This window comes from Hypanus sabinus, chromosome 12, assembly GCF_030144855.1.
Source record: "Hypanus sabinus isolate sHypSab1 chromosome 12, sHypSab1.hap1, whole genome shotgun sequence".
In the NCBI taxonomy this organism is placed as follows: Eukaryota; Metazoa; Chordata; class Chondrichthyes; order Myliobatiformes; family Dasyatidae; genus Hypanus; species Hypanus sabinus.
Window position 1 is genome coordinate 30938973 of NC_082717.1, and position 17632 is coordinate 30956604.

A 17632-nucleotide genomic window follows, 5' to 3' on the forward strand; every position below is an offset into this window, starting at 1 on the left:
TTCGGCCTTGCTCTCTGATCTGCTGAGTGTCTGCAGCACTTTTTATTTCACATTGCACGCATGTGCAGTACTCTGCTCGTAACTATGGATTCGTCTGACGTAGCCAGTTTCCAGAAAGTAAAATTATTGCGGCAACCCTTATATTAAAGACTTTGTTAAACGTCATTAGTAAGGAACTGTGTCTCAAGCTTGAAGATGGGGAATAAGTTCACTATTCAGAATCTATGAAGTTTCCCGTGTGCATGCATGTGGTATTATACCAGGATCTGCAGAAGCTGGTGACTGGGGTATTTTAAATGAGACTTGTGAAAGGTGGAAAATGTTCAATCTGAAGATGCAAGTGTACTATCCTTTAGTGATTTATATAGCTGCTAAATGAATACAGTTACCAATTACAACTTGAAAAACTAAGTGAATTGGCTTTAAAATTTTCAAAAGATCTTGTATTTTTTAAAGTCGTATTAATTGAACTGTTCACTTTAGTTTTATTTCACTAATGTTTGGTTTCACATTAATATTATTGGGAAGCATCTCTTCATCAATAGAACTGATCTGTGCATCACTGTACAATAGGCACCAGATGTGCACGTCAAACTGATTTGACTGCTTGTAAGCATTTTGTAAGTTGACTCATTGTGACTAGCTGTTTTGATGCTGACCATTGTCATAAAACTTGCACCGGGAAAGATTTTCCTTTAAATTGAGTTCTTATTTCGATAGATGCACAAGAGACTGCTGGTGCTAGAATCTGGAGCAACGTACAAACCGCTGGAGGTATTTAGCATCAGGTAACATCTACGAAGGGAAATGGACAGTCAACATCTCACCCTGATATGTTAACTGTTCATTTCCCTCCTTAGATGCTACCTGACTGGTTGAGTTCGTCCAATATTTAGTGAGTTGCTCTTATTTCATTAGGTTTGAAGAAATTAGTTTTTTTAATTTCTGTGCTTAGAAATGCTGCAGATATTTTAAATGATTTATGTGTGAATGTTAAAATAGCTTCTTAGCGCTATATTTCAAGAGCGAGGTATTTAACAGCCCCCTTTAAATAGCTTAATCTCTTTGCTGTTCGTCAGTACTTTCTCCCTCTGCTGGACAGAACAGGGATAGTGCTTCCCTGGTCCTTCCACTCCACCAGCCTCCACATTCAACAAATCTTCCTTCACAATTGCCGACACCTCCAAGAAATTTCAGCACTGGACACATCCTTCCTTCCCCTCACTCCACTTGTAGCATTTAAAGAGAAAGTTTAATTTTTGATTCCCTGGTCAGCTCTCTTTGCAGACCAGTCACTATTTTGGTATATCCCAAGCACTCTTTTGGTATATCCCAAGCACATACAGGTTATGCATTACCTGTCTTTTCACCTCTTCACCTTACAGCAAACAAAATGCTCCTTGTAAGTGAAGCAGTAATTTATACGCATTTTTCCAATCTTTTGTACCTCACTCTGTGCTCAGAATAAAGAGTCCTCTACACTAAAGAAACAGAATGCGGGTCAAATGTTTGATGGGAAATCTGTGTTTAGTCTGCAGGAGTGACCCTGAGCTTCTTGTTGTCTTCCATTTTAATTCTCTGTCTCATTCCCATTTTGAAATATCTGCCTATGATCTCCTTCACTGTCAGAGTAAGGCCTAACACAAGCTCAAGAAACATCACCTCTTCCTTATTTGGATGCATTGCAGCCTTCCCAACCCAGTGTTAGTTTCTACAACTTCAGTCAGATGTCTTTGTATCAAAAAGGACCAGGTCAACCATCTGTCATAGTAGTTCATATTTTTTCTCTTTATTAGCTTAACCAGACCAGTTGGACATATGCTGCAATCCAGCAATTCACAACTCTTACAAGTCAGGCACCATCTATGAAGGGGAGATAAGCAGTGACTTTTTGACCTGGTCAGCTCCTTGGATGAAGTGACAAAATTCATCTCCTCCTTAGAGGTCACCACTTCAATCCAAGAGGAAGTGCCCAGGGTTTCCCCCATTTCTATTCTAAAGCAAAACGTAGACATAGAACAGTACAGCACATTACAGGCCCTTCGGCCCACAATGTTGTGCCGACCCTCAAACCCTGCCTCCCATATAACCCCCCACCTTAAATTCCTCCATATATCTGTCTAGTAGTCTCTTAAATTTCACTAGTGTGTCTGCCTCCACCACTGACTCAGGCAGTGCACTCCACGCACCAACCACTCTCTGAGGAAAAAAACCTTTCTCGAATATCCCCCTTGAACTTCCCTCCCCTTGCCTTAAAGCCTTAAAGTGAAAGACTGTATCATAACTCAGTCTATTACTGAGTAGTGACATTGAAACCTGACCACCTGTCATTGAAAATTAGAGATAGCTAAGATTAATTTCAAGTAATTTGCACAGCTCTCATGGAACATAAAAAAAGTACTAATTGATTTGCAATAATGTGGAATCCAGTTTCTCATACTGCCTTCTGGTGGTACAATTGTAAAACTGCAAACAGTGTGCTGGGACCAGTTACATTATATAACAGTACATTAAATTAATGTCCTAAACAACTATCATAACATTTAAAAAATCAAAGATATATACTGAAGGTTGTAAATCAGATCTTGCCAAGGGGTGGAATTTAGCTTTAATCCATTTTGAAATAGAATATCATCTTAATATGCAATGGATTTCCTGAATCAGGATCTCTAAAATGTTGACAATTAATACCTGAAAACATTTAAATTCTTTTTAGTTTATGTATATAGCTCTTATTATGGTATGTTGTTAATAATATAGAAGAATAGAATATTTTGTTCTTATTTTCTGAAGAAACCACTGCAGCTTGGAGCAGATTTCTGCATTATTATAACCTTACATCAAAAGGCATTCTTCATGGATAACAATCATTTTTAAAACTTTGGAGGATATTTTTGTCAAACAGTATGGGCAATTTTTCCACATTTGCCTGCAATATGTTCACTATTATTTATGCAAGAGCCTATGACTGTCTTTTTTAATAAAAAGGATGTTTAGCCAAGCCTAGTCCTACCTAAACCACTATCACATAAATGTCCATTGCAACAAAAGTAAAATCAGGAGAATGAGTTTCCCATCTTAGTCAAGGCACAGAGAATGGACAACTGTAGCAAACCATCAAGGCCCTACCTGTGATCGGCTAAATAGAAACACTTACAGGAGAATGTAATTTGAGAAGGAAAAGCAAAGATCAGATGTATCAGAATTAAAGTGGAGTGAAGGGAATTACAGAGGTGTGAGAGAGGGCTGGCCAAAATTGATTGGAAGGGAACACTAGCAGAGATGACGGCAGAACAGCAATAGCTCGAGGTTCAGGGAGCAGGATCGATACATCCCAAAGAACAAGAAGTATTCTAAAAGCAGGATGAAACAACTGTGGCTGACAAGGGATGTCAAAACCAACATAAAAAATCAAAGAGTGAGCATATAATAAAGCAAAAATAGTGGGGAGCTTTTAAAAACCAACAGAAGGCAACAAAAAAAGGCATAAAGAAGGAAAAGATGGAATATAAAGGTAAACCAGTCAATAATATGAAAGAGGATACCAGAAGTTTCTTCAGATATATGAAGAGTAAAGAGATGAGGGAGTAGATATCGGACCACAGGAAAATGATGCTGGAGAGGTAGTAATGGGGGACAAGAAAATGGCGGATGCACTGAATAAGTATTTTGCATTAGTCTTCACTGTAGAAGAACTAACAGCGTGCCAGAAGTTCAAGAATCGGGGGCAAAAGTGAGTGAAGTTGGCATTACTAGGGAGAAGGAGCTTGAGAAACAGAAAAGTACAAGGGTAGATAAATCCCCTGGACCAGATCATCTACACCCCACTGTTCTGAAGGAGGTGGCTGAAGAGATTGTGGCGTTCCACAGAGGTCTGTGTTGGGATCACTTCTTCTCACATTATATGGCAAAGACTTGTATATCAGAATTGATAGCTTTATGGCCGAGTTTGCAGATGATACAAAGATTGGTGAAGGGGCAGATAGTGCTGAGGCAGCAGAGAGGCTAAAGAAGATCTTAGACAGATTAGAAGAATGGGGAAAGAAATGGCCGATGGAACATAGTGTTGGGAAATATATAGTCATGCACTTTAGTAGAAGAAATAAAAGGGTAAACAATTTTCTAAATGGAGAGAAAATTAAGATATCTGAGGTGCAAAGCAACTTGGGAGACCTTGTGCAGGATTCCCTAATTTTCGGGTTGAGTTGGAGATGAGAAAGGCAAATGCAATGTTAGCATTCATTTTGAGAGGACTAGAATATAAAAGCAAGGATGTAATGTTGAGCTTTATAAGACACTGGTGAGGCCTCACTTGGAGTATTGTGAACAGTTTTGGGCCCCTTATCTTAGAAAGGATATGCTGACATTGGAGAGGATTCAAAGGAGGTTCACGAAAAGGATTCTGGGATTGAAAGGATTATCATATGAGGTGCATTTGACAGCTCTGGGCCTGTCCTCACTGGAATTCAGAAAAATGGTGACGGGGGGGGGGGGCAGTGGAATCTAATTGAAACCTATCGAGTGATGAAAGGCCTTGATAGAGCAGATGTGGAGAGGATGTTTCGTATGGTGGAGTGTCTGAGATCAGAGGATTCAGCCTAAGGATAGACGGACATCCATTTAGAATGGAGATGAGGAGGAATTTCTATCACCAGAGACAGGTGAATCTGTGGAATTTGTTGCCACACATGGCTGTGGAGGGCAAACATTGGGTAAATTAAAAGCAGAGGTTGATAGGTCATGTCATGAAGGGTTACAGGTAGGAAGTAGGAGATTGGAGCTGAGAGGGAAATGGATCAGCCATGGTGCAATGGCAGAGCGAACTCCATGTGCCAAATATCCTGTGGACAAAGTCTTATGGACATCCCTCAACAGTCTAACTCAAGTGTTATACCATACGGTAATTGGTCCATTACTGGAGTCTGATGTGCTTTACAGTGTTGTCCGGAAATGGTGTTTCAACATAACATTTTAATTTGTTTTTCTTGGCTGCCAATTGCAGGTTAATACTGCAGCACAGATCCCCTGGTATGAAAAACTGGCAGAACTAAAAATGCCATGGGAATGGAATTCAAATTCAGATGGACAAGTAATAGCATTGAAGAATTTGAATCTTAAAGTCAGAAGTGGGCAAATGTTGGCTATTATTGGGAGTTCTGGTAAGAGTTGTACAAATTAATGAAAGCTTTTTGTAATCGCTTTTCTAATTGTGTGATATAAATGCATGTATTTATTTGTGAATGAAAGGCAATATTTTGAGCATGTTAATTTGCGACGAGGGCATGCCCTGCTTCAGTTCACAAAGCAATCTCTTTCCTTTCTCTAATTATAATTTTTTAAATCTTTTTCCTCACATTCCCATTAGTTCCAGGTTCTGCCATTCAACCTTCACTCAGGGGCAGTTTACAGTGACCAGTCTTTGGGATGTGGGAGGAGGTTTTACCCCTCCCTGGGCCTGGACAGCAAATAATATTCTGTATACGTGATGGAAATTAATGTGGCACAGGTAGAAAGTGAGCCCACCCCTCACTAGGTGTCCATAATTTAAGAAAGTGCATAACTTTTAGTTTCAGATTGTGTTTTTGTTTCTTTCCTTTGGCAGAATCTCTATTCTCTGGACTCTTCCCTTCTCTGCAAATTAAAATCACATCTTCTAATTTTTCCAGTTTTGATGAAGTTTCCTTGAGCAGAAAAATCAATTCTGTTTCTTTACCGACTGATGCAACTCGAACTTTCAGTTTTTGCTATTTTAATTTCAGTTTCCTAACATAAGCAATTTTTGGATCTGTTTATTTTTTATAACATAGCTGTTTAGAAAGTCATTCTAGACAGGAATAGATTTTGGATGTGGAATACAGTGATCTGATGTAACTGCAGACAACGTTTATTGCTGCAGAAGGAGAATGGTTTTCTGGTTATGAGCAGTTTGGACGGACCACACAATTAGGTCTGTCGAATCAATAATTGAATAGTCTGCCATCATTAATGGTCAATTCTTTGAGAAACTTTACCTCTAACTGAGTCAGAGCCCTCTAGAAAACTTATTGAATAAATTTTTAAAATGTGCAGCCAATACTTGAAATACGGAAAATAACTTTTATGTTATTCTGGATGCTGCAGTTTTGTCAATTGGAGTTGTTTAAGGCCAGAAATTTTAGGCTTAGTGACACAACTATTTTTATGTTAACCAGAGCACCTCCAAATTTCCTGTGCTTTAGAACAATAATTTCAAACTTCTGCTAATATTAATGCATTGACTTGATATTCCCACCATCTTTAATCCACACACAGCCAATTCCTGCAGATGGCAATGTTATAACATTATCCTTTCTTAACTCTCATTGAATACTAGCTACTTAAAGGAAGAACACACATCCTATGAACATGTTGGAAATTTACTTGATATTGCTCCTTAAAGTAAGTTAAACAATAGTAGTTATTATTCAGTAGTTTATGGATGGATATGAATCTAAGTGTCTATGACTCTTTGTGGGTAAACAGGATGTGGGAAGACATCTTTACTTGACATCATTACCTGCAGAGATGAAGGAGGGGGAAGCAAGTCAGGAAAAATATTGATCAATGGAAGTCCAGTGAACAAGCAACTGGTTAAAAAATGTATTGCGCATGTGCGACAAGATGACCGATTGTTACCCAACCTCACTGTAAGAGAAACATTGAACTTTATTGCGAAGTTACGTCTTCCAAAGGACTTCACTGAAGAACAGAGAAATAAAAGGGTAAGGTTCATAAAAATTCAAAACACAGAGAGAGCTCAGTCTTTTATCTGCTGTTAATGATTCTCTGAAAGTATAATTCAAAATTAATGTCACTGATCTGTCCCATTGTTCTACACCTTGCGCTGCAAGGTGTTATTTCATAACCCTCACCACATTCCCAAAATAACAGTTCTGTGTGGCACTGAGAATCACAGAGACATGAAGATCACAGCTTCCATCTCTGCTGTGTCAGTTAATTTCCTGCTTTGACCTTTCTGTCAGGGAGATGAAAAAATATCAGCCAGGATTTCTATGTCAGGTTGTCTAAGTGGTGCCTGTAAAGCGTACAGGTGACCCCTGCATTACAGCAGTTTGGATAACAGAAATTCACCTGTACAGGTCACAAATCACTAGCAAAAGAAAACTGAAATGTTGGATAAAAATTTTCTCTCATAGAATTTGGGTCAATTTTGGTCCTTTTTTATGAATGACAAAGAATATCAGACTTGGTTGTAATCTCACAATGTTAACCAGTAGTATCAACTTAATACATGATGATTTGATGCATCCAAGTAAGTCACATGTGCATCAATGTCAGAAAGGACACTTGTTATCTTCTCTGTTAAAATGAATTCCTTTGTTTACAAAAATCTGATAGTTTTGTGGTCATTTACCAGGATTAGTTTTTGCAGATTCTCAAACATGGATTATTAATTCAGTACCATAACATTTGCATGGACATCACTGTTAAGCCTTTTAAAAATTAACTTAGAATTGTTAAGTAACTCTGTGTATAATAATTTCATTTTCAGAGTGTGAAAGATGTTGCGGCAGAAGGTTTGAGCGTTTTCCATTTCACATTTGAGTACTGATCATTTGGTGTTGTGCAAGGAGGCACAAGTCCAAACTGCATTATTCTAATCAAGTAGATACCCTCTATTTCATCAAAAAGGCAGTTTTCATTTCTGTATGTCCGGGATTCTGAAGATTTTTCAAATGAGGTCATAACTCTTGTACCGTCTGATACCAAGTTATGAGTAGTTGAAAGCCATCAGTTTTCTATTTTAATTGGAACCAAAGTAAGTAGTTCTGAGGCAGATGAATCACCTTGTCATTCTGTGTTCATCCCTATGAACATTTGTATACAGTATATTAGGATTTACAAAAAACATAAAAAACTTGAGTTTTTATTTTGAGTAGAATTCTGTTAGTACAATATGCTTCAAAGTGCCAGATTTTCTTTAGACAATTTGATCTTATTCCAATTGATACCCAAACAAAGTTTTAATTTGTTTGTTTGTCTGTCAGTCAATCTATTTATTAATTTAGGGAAACTGTATGGTAACAGGCCCTTCCCAACAAGCCCGTGCCACTCAGTCAAACCCGAGTGTTACGCAGAAGTACAATAAAATTTCCAGTGAACCCAATAAGCATAAAGGAAACATGGGAATCAGGAAAGGAAGCACAGGAATGGGCCCAGTGAGTTTACAGGAAACATGGGAATCAGGAAATGAAGCACAGGAATGGGCCCAGTGAGTTTACAGGAAACATGGGAATCAGGAAAGGAAGCGCAGGAATGGGCCCAGTGAGTTTACAGGAAACATGGGAATCAGGAAAGGAAGCGCAGGAATGGGCCCAGTGAGTTTACAGGAAACATGGGAATCAGGAAAAGAAGCACAGGAATGGGCCCAGTGAGTTTACAGGAAACATGGGAATCAGGAAATGAAGCGCAGGAATGGGCCCAGTGAGTTTACAGGAAACATGGGAATCAGGAAAGGAAGCACAGGAATGGGCCCAGTGAGTTTACAGGAAACATGGGAATCAGGAAAAGAAGCACAGGAATGGGCCCAGTGAGTTTAATGGAAACATGGGAATCAGGAAATGAAGCACAGGAATGGGCCCAGTGAGTTTACAGGAAACATGGGAATCAGCACCAATGAACCATATGCTGATCCATCAGGACTTACATTTAGCAGATGATCAGAGCTTTATGTAAAGTTATGTTGCCTTAGTGATTTAGTGAAGATCAGGCCGTAAAAGTTAAAGAAACAATAGTAATAGTAGTAGTAGGGGCAGCCATTGATCCCAGGGGATCATGGGTTTGCACCTCTGGTGAACTGTGTCTGCTCCAGGACACAAGCGTGGGCGGGAAGATTTGAAGAACATCAAGCTGCCTTGGGGAGCCCGGCTTGGGATTTCTTCCTCAGGGTTTCCTCCCAAAGACATTCCCATGGGTGTTTAAAGTCAGAGTTTTCTTTCTCCTAGGCAGGCTGCTGTCCAAGGCTGATGAGGCCCTACTTGCCCGAAGCAACTAGTTTTGAGGCACTAGTGGTCCGCCTTTGCCCCTTCTCTTGTCAGTAGAAACAGTTTTGCCAGGCCTAGTAGCTAAGCCACATGTGAAGGCCAAGAGTTGGACTTGGTTGGCAGAGGCTGTTAAAGCCACACGCTATGTGGAGCACTTTATAGGTAGTGGGAGCTTATCCCCACTACCACCCCGGCTATGACAACCTTAGGAAGCAAAGCAACAATAGAGTGATTGATAACTATTAAAGTGGTTTCTTACATTTCTCAGGTAGAGGATGTCATAGCAGAACTCCGACTGAGACAATGTGCAAATACTAAAGTGGGGAATTACTTAATTCGAGGAGTCTCTGGAGGAGAGCGGCGTCGAGTGAGCATTGGAGTTCAGCTTCTGTGGAATCCTGGTAAACAAATTACAGTCACGTTATTATCTCTAAAAGTGCTGAGATTTTTACCTGAAACCATTGCTACCAACCAGCTTAGATATTGAGAAGCGTTCTCTGCTAGTAGCATTTATATGACTGATTTTTACGTTTTCTTGATCATAACCTCGAGCCTTCATTCACCTTCCCCATTGCTTAAGTTTGGCCAAATTCTGATTCACCTACAAAAGCCTGTCTGCTATTCCATGACTTTATCCCCTGTGCGCCAGTCACTAACATGGAGAACAGTTATTAGAACATCTATAGAATTGCCTTCATCAACAGGGAGTGTGATTTTCTCCAAGAATTCCAATACATTTGTTAAGAATGATCTCCCTCCCATGAATAAATACTTATGCCTTTAAAGGTTTGTTAGGCTAAGTCTTTCATTGTTTTCTTCCAAGTTACCTGTTAAAGCAGCATAAGGCAGTGACGTCAGTCTACAATTTCCTGGAATTTTCCAATCTGAAAAGTTGTTTTCAGATGTTAGCTGTTTTCCAAACCTTAGGCACTATGCCCTTTTCTGATTATTCTGTAAAGAATTAAAAAGTATGTCGCTGCTTTTGCAAACTGATTTGGTTTTGTATCAACCTGTCACATTCTGATCTGACCATCAGTTTATCAGAGATTCACCCTCTCTGAAACCTTTTATTTCCACAGATACATTTTTGTATCTTTACCATCCATGACGTCCAAAAAAAGGTAGATTTTACATTGTGTGCATTCAAGTAGGTACTTAAAGAGACAATTTCTTATATATTCTGTTTCTTGGTGCTATTTAATCTTTATGATCTTTCAATGTCACCCCATACTTGACATTAAGTTTGTTTACTACACAACACTATCTGTAAGGAGTTTGTACCTTCTCCCCATGACCGTGTGGGTTTCCTCTGGGTGCTCTGGTTTTGCTTCCACAGTCCAAAGACGTAGCAGTTGATAAGCTAATTAGTCATTGTAAGTTGTCCTGTGATTGGGAGACAATCAGAGGTTGTTGGGCAGCACAGCTCGAAGGGCCAGTTTCGTGCTGTATCTCAATAAATAAATAAACATTTTCATTTTGATTCAGTACAATGGCAGTGATTTTAGAAAACATTATTTTTCTTTCCTAATTCCACACAATATTTGTTTTATTACTTTCTTTGACGTGTTTAAGAAATTGCCTGCCATTTAGATGTCGATGTCCTTTGATGTGCCACTTGACAAGGCTCCAGTCACTCTCAGGACTCTAATCATCGCTTATTTCTGTATTTATTACCTGTTTATTGGGTCTGGAGACTCATGAGATTTACTGCATGTTTCACTGGTGTATTGGGGAATGCTCCATATCATTGATATCAATATCAATAGTAATATCAATACTGGGAAAAATCAAAATAGTAAAAACATTTTGAAAAGCTGAAACAAAATAAAATAAAATTGAATAAAAATTTTAAAAGATTTAGTAGATGCTTTACATCAAAATGGGAAAAATGTGTAGAAAAAATTACTTGGGAGTCATTAAGACTGGTGTGATAAACTTGTGCTAAAAGCTTTTACACAGATATCTGGAAAGATTAATATGAAAAACGAACCAATAGGTGAGCTTCATCTATTTTTGGGTAGGTTGACATGACTTTTCGTGTTCTGGAAATCTTGCACAATTATTAAAGTTTGGGTGTAAGGAGTTTTGTGATAATGAGAATTATTTATCCCATCAAGTTCTTTCCAGAGGTTGTTGTGTCTACATACTTAAGTCAAACACCGAATGATAAAAAAGCCAGCTTATCCCCAGAACTAGAGATATCTTAAAGAATTACAAGTAATTTTTTGAAGAATCTGGAAAGAGTGTTTGGGACCCCTGCTCTCTCCTTAGCCTCCTAAGTTTTTGGAACTAATGGCATGCTGTCTTTTGAATAAGTACTTTTGAACTTTGAGCTGAATTGAACAATGTCAATCAAAATGGTGGCCATATTATTTCTGACAACAGCTTTTGTAATGATTCTGCTTTATGCTTTCACTGAACCAGCACTTACCATGTTCATAAAGACAAGAAATTCTGCAGATGTTGGAAATTCAGAGTGCTGGAGGAGCTCAGCAGGTCAGGTAGTATCTATGGAAAGGAATAAACAGTCAATGTTTCAGATCAAACCCTTTTATCAGGACTGGAATGAAAGGGGGAAAAAGCCAGAATAAGAAGCTGGTGAGAGGGGAGGGAGTACAAGCCAGAAGGTGACAAGTAAAGCCAGATGGTTGGGAGAGGGGGGAAATGAAGTGAGAAGCTGAGAGGTGATAAATGCAAAAGGCACAGGGCTGAAGAAGAAGGAATCTGATCTGAGAGGAGAGTTTACCATGGGAGAAAGGGAAGGAGGGTGACAATGGGGATGTAATAAGCAGGTGAAGAAAAGAGAAAAGTAAGGAAGCCAGAGTGAGGAATGGAAGAATAGGTAAGAAAGGGGGGTGGAACAGCTTGAGTTAGAAGTTAGAAGCTATCCAGATGGAATATGAGGTGTTGCTCCTCCACCCTGAGGATGGCCTCAACATGGCAGTCGAGAAGGCCATGGATTGACATGACAGACTGGAAATTGGAATTAAAATGGTTTGCCACTAGGAAATGTTGCTTGTTGAGGATGGTGTGAAGGTGTTTGACAAAACGGTCCCCAAATCTAGCCATCGCCTTTGCTTTTAAATTCTTCTATCCTCCACGTTATCAAAACCTTTTCCCGATATTCATGAAAATAAAAAAAAAGTTGCAGGTGCTCTAAATCTAAAGTAATAATAAAAAAAAATTGACAATACTCTGCAAGTCAGGCCACATCTCCTGGAAGAGAATTGGAGCTAATTTTGCTCTTCGCATCGATGTGGTCTGATCAGCAGAGTATTTCCAGAATTTTCTGTTTTTGTTTCTCTATCATTTTCTCCTTCCAGACTTCATTCCCCTGACAATGAAAGGCTTAAAGCCTCATCCCTTTTCCCAGATTAATTTCAAGTTACTGACTTGAAACATTGAGTTTGTTTCTCCCCACAGAGATACTAACTGATGTGTACTGTATTTTTAGGGATCTCTGTAAAATATTTAAATATTCAGCATTTCTGAACCTCTGGCTAGGATCTTTATGTCATTGTCCACGGGAATGGTACCGGAAGATTGGAGGGAGGTGAATGTTGTCCCCTTGTTCAAAAAAGGTAGTACGGATAGTCCAGGTAATTATAGACCAGTGAGCCTCATGACTGTGGTGGGAAAGCTGTTGGAAAAGATTCTTAGAGATAGGATCTATGGGCATTTAGAGGATCATGGTCTGATCAGGGACAGTCAGCATGGCTTTGTGAAAGGCAGATCATGCCTAACAAGCCTGATAGAGTTCTTTGAGGAGGTGACCAGGCATACAGATGAGGGTAGTGCAGTGAATGTGATCTATATGGATTTTAGTAAGGCATTTGACAAGGTTCCACATGGTAGGCTTGTTCAGAAAGTCAGAAGACATGGGATCCAGGCAAGTTTGGCCAGGTGGATTCAGAATTGGCTTGCCTGCAGAAGGCAGAGAGTCATGGTGGAGGGAGTACATTCAGATTGGAGGGTTGTGACTAGTGGTGTCCCACAAGGATCTATTCTGGGACCTCTACTTTTTGTGATTTTTATTAACGACCCAGATGAGGGGGTAGAAGGGTGGGTTGGCAAGTTTGCAGATGACACAAAGGTTGGTGGTGTTGTAGATAGTGTAGAGGATTGTCAAAGATTGCAGAGAGACATTGATAGGATGCAGAAGTGGGGTGAGAAGTGGCAGATGGAGTTCAACCTGGAGAAGTGTGAGGTGGTACACTTTGGAAGGACAAACTCCAAGGCAGAGTACAAAGTAAATGGCAGGATACTTGGTAGTTTGGAGGAGCAGAGGGATCTGGGGGTACATGTCTGCAGATCCCTGTAAGTTGCCTCACATGTTGATAGGGTAGTTAAGAAAGCTTATGGGGTGTTAGCTTTCATAAGTCGAGGGATAGAGTTTAAGAGACGCGATGTAATGATGCAGTTCTATAAAACTCTAGATAGGGCACACTTGGAGTACTGTGTCCAGTTCTGGTCGCCTCACTAAAGGAAGGATGTGGAAGCATTGGAAAGAGTACAGAGGAGATTTACCAGGACGCTGCCTGGTTTAGAGAGTATTGATTATGATCAGAGATGAAGGGAGCTAGGGCTTTACACTTTGGAGAGAAGGACGATGAGAGGAGACATGATAGAGGTGTACAAGATATTAAGAGGAATAGACAGAGTGGACAGCCAGTGCCTCTTCCCCAGGGCACCACTGCTCAGTACAAAAGGACATGGCTTTAAGGTAAGGGGAGGGAAGTTCAAGGGGGATATTAGAGGAAGGTTTTTCACAGAGAGTGGTTGGTGTGTGGAATGCACTGCCTGAGTCAGTGGTGGAGGCAGGTACACTAGTGAAATTTAAGAGACTACCAGACAGGTATATGGAGGAATTTAAAGTTATGGGTTATATGGGAGGCAGGGTTTGAGGGTCAACATAACATTGTGGGCCAAAGGGCCTGTAATGTGCTGTACTATTCTATGTATTTCCACTACCTTCATATAACATCAGTTTAATGCCTATATCAATCCCTTCTAATTGCGGTGGCATACAGCAGGGGCTCCCAATCTTTTTTATGCCATGGACCCTTACCATTAACCACGGGGTCTGTGATCCCAGGTTGGGAACCACTATCTTACAATGAAATACGAGCTCCAGTATGGCAGAAAAGCCACTATTTAAGCTGCTTTCTTGGTTTTATTTACTACAGTATTTTTTTGTCATTCTAGGTATTTTAATATTAGATGAGCCTACATCTGGACTTGATAGTTTTACAGCACACAACTTGGTGATGACTCTCTCAAGACTTGCCAGAGGAAATCGACTGATCCTAATGTCAATCCATCAGCCACGGTCGGACATATTTCACTTATTCGATCTGGTAGTTCTCCTTTCTTCAGGATTAACAACCTATTGTGGAACAGCTAGGGATATGATTCCCTACTTTACCTCCATTGGATATCCCTGTCTAAGGTTTTGCAATCCTTGTGATTTTTATGGTAAGTAAATAGATATACTGGTATTAGTTCCCTATGGTAATTACAACATGTTAGACCAGGGGTTCCCAACCTTTTTAATGCCATGGACCAATACCATTAATCAAGGGGTCCGTGGACCCCAGGTTGGGAACTCTTCATTAGACTGAAATCAAAAGTATGCAAGTTATACTTTTTCGGTTATATCACTGGCTCCATGACAGTGATAGAGAATAAGAAGCTTTCTGACATTAAGCATCTGTGAACTATTCACAGTGATTCTCATTATAGTAGCTTTTATCCATCCTTGCTGTTACCTCAAGCACTGACAGCCTTTCAGAGGCTGTAAGATGAAAAGAGAGAGAAAGTGCTGAAAATGTTCATTGGCCCAGTCAGCACCTGAAAGCGAATATTGGTTAATGTTTCTTCTGAGCCATTAGCGGAATTTCAGAAGTATACCCCTCTTTGTTCTGGCACAGTTCCATTTAAATTTAAATATCGATCCAAATACTTCTGGGTGGTGTGGTGGCCCAGCAGCTGGAGCTGCAGCCTCACAGCATCTGATTATTTGTTTATTGAGATACAGTGCTGAATAGGCACTTTCGACTACCCAGAAATCCCCCAATTTAATTCCAACCTCATCACAGCACAATTTACGGGGACCAATTAACCTACCAACCAGTACATCTTTTACTGGAACATCTAGAGGAAACCCATGTAGACACAGGGAGAACGTACAAACTCCTTTCAGACAGGAATTGAACCCAGGTCGCTGGTACTGTAAAGCATTGTGCTAACCACTACCCTACTGTACTGTGACGCTGTCCTTGTGGAGTTTGCACATTCTCCCTGTGACCACATGGATTTCTGCAAATTGCTCCAGTTTCATGCCACGTACCAAAGCAGTACCAATAGGTTGAATGACTTCTTGTGTGGGCAACTGACAAAAGGATTAAAGGTGTGAATGGGCACATCAGGCAGAATAAGTTGAAGGGGCAAAGAGAAATGAGAATGGAATTGATGGGATTGTTCTGTGAAAAGCTGGCATGGATTTGGTGGGCTTGTACATGAATGCCTTGAATGTCACAATAAGCCAGTAAATAAATCCCAACAACCCTATCTATATTGAATTTGAGTGACTTTAATCATTAGGTTGTGCATTGGGTGTTCATTAGTTTAAGTGCATTTGCTCTGCTAATACCATGCTTAAATACCAGTGAACCTGTGAACCAGCTTGCTCTCTAGGATTAGTTCTTTATCATCACAGCATTATTGAGCTTTGAGAGCCTCCCGGTGCCATTGCTTGACCTCAATACAGAGGACGGTTTCCACAGAATCACTACAAATTATGATGAGAAGCTGCCATCGATGTACTGAAGGTTGAAGTATTCCTATTCAGCATGAATCCATAATTTAGAAACAACCATCTTATCTCAAAACTCTGCTTCAACAAATGAGGTCTGTTGGATCAATATTCACAGCAAATCCAAGTCCAGGAGTCAGTGGATTTGCCTCTTGTTTGTTGTCCCAAATACCCCAGCAAGGTGACTTTTTGGTCACATTCTGTGACCTTCTCTCACATTGTAGAACATAGAACGGTACAGCACAGCTCAGACATGATGTTGTGCCAACCAAAATAGACCTACTCCAAAATCACTCTAACTCTTTCCTCCTACACAGCCCATAACCCTCCATTTTTCTTTCATCTATGTACATATCTAAGAGTTTCTTATAAATTACTAATGCAGGAGCCCCTGCCACGATGGCCCGACAATATGTTACGAACACCAACCATTCTTTGTGTGAAAAAACAGCCTACCTTTGACATCTCCCCTAAACATAGCTCTACATACCCTAAAAGCATGATCTCTTGTATTAGCCATTACCATCCTTAGAAAAACATTCTGGACGTCCGCTCTGTCTATGCCTCTCATAATTTTATACACCTCCTTAGCTCCAAAGAGGAAAGTCCTAGTTCACTCAACCTTCCTTCAAGAGACACGTTCTCAAATCTAGGCAGCATCCTGATAACAAACGAGAAATTTTGCAGATGCTGGAAATTCTAGCACCACACACAAAATGTCTAGCCTTCTGAGTTCCTCCAGCATTTTGTGAGCATCCTGATATAAATTTCCTTTGCACTCTCTCTAAGACTTCCACATCCTTCCAAACCAAGGCAAACAAAACTGAACACAATGCTCCATGTGTAGTCTATGACAGCCAACACACCATATACTTTATTAACCACCCAATCAACTTTGAGGGGTCTAAGAACTTGGACTAAAAGTTCCTCAACATTGCTAAGAGTCCTGCCATTAACCTTGTATCATGCTTTCAATTCCATCTTCCAAAGTGTATCACTTCAAACTGTTACATGTTTAACTCCATCTGCCACTTCTCAGCCCAGCTCTGCTTCGTCTATTTCCCGTTGTAACCTATGACAACCTTCTGCACTATTCACAACAATGCCAACCTTCATGTCATAAGCATTATGCTCCACCTGCTGCCAGACCTGGAGTTAGGTTTTATTGATTCCAGCTTATGTCTGCACATTTACAGTGAACCTCCACGTTGATCTGTCAGTGGTCAAAGGTGATCTTGCAATAAGCTGATCTATTAATCAGCATTTATAAAACACATTCCACCTGCCATTTGTCAGCAAGTTCTCTCCTTGTGACATTGTAAAATAATTAAGCAGCATTTCAGAATATTTGCATGTATGTTTGACCTACTGGCATTCAATTGTCATTAGCAAACCATGAAGCAGCAACAGGCAGCTGTCAGTTTTCAAAAGTATTCATTATTCAGTCTCAGTTCTCATTTCCTTGTCATGTGGAGACATGATAGTTAAACTATACTGTAGTTTTCACATCCCTTTTAGTATTACCCACAGTACATTATAGCTAATTAAGTCGTCTTTCAAACGCATCCAAGATTGCAGTGGAAGAATCCTATCATGATATCTTGCAAATAGATTTTTTCTTTGCAAAAACAAAAGCAGAGACCAGAAATACTTCATTTCTGTTCCCGTCAAGGAAGGTGATCAGACCACCCTGGGAGAGGGGCAGAAGGAAGTTAATTCTGATTTCTGCCTTTGTTTCCCCAATGAAAAACATTTCCCCAATGCAGCATTGCTACAACCAGGGTTATTAATGACA

The 17632-nt window shown here is 39.9% G+C and overlaps 1 protein-coding gene across 1 annotated transcript in view; it reads left to right on the forward strand.

Moving 5' to 3' along the window:
* The window catches only part of abcg8 (ATP-binding cassette, sub-family G (WHITE), member 8), a 58044-nt gene that overhangs the window by 1561 nt on the left and 38851 nt on the right, over nt 1-17632 (forward strand). The window contains exons 3-6 of the mRNA XM_059985712.1: nt 5003-5159; nt 6502-6740; nt 9292-9424; nt 14229-14498. Of these exons, the coding sequence (XP_059841695.1) occupies nt 5003-5159; nt 6502-6740; nt 9292-9424; nt 14229-14498 (799 nt within the window). The remainder of the gene's footprint in view (nt 1-5002; nt 5160-6501; nt 6741-9291; nt 9425-14228; nt 14499-17632) is intronic.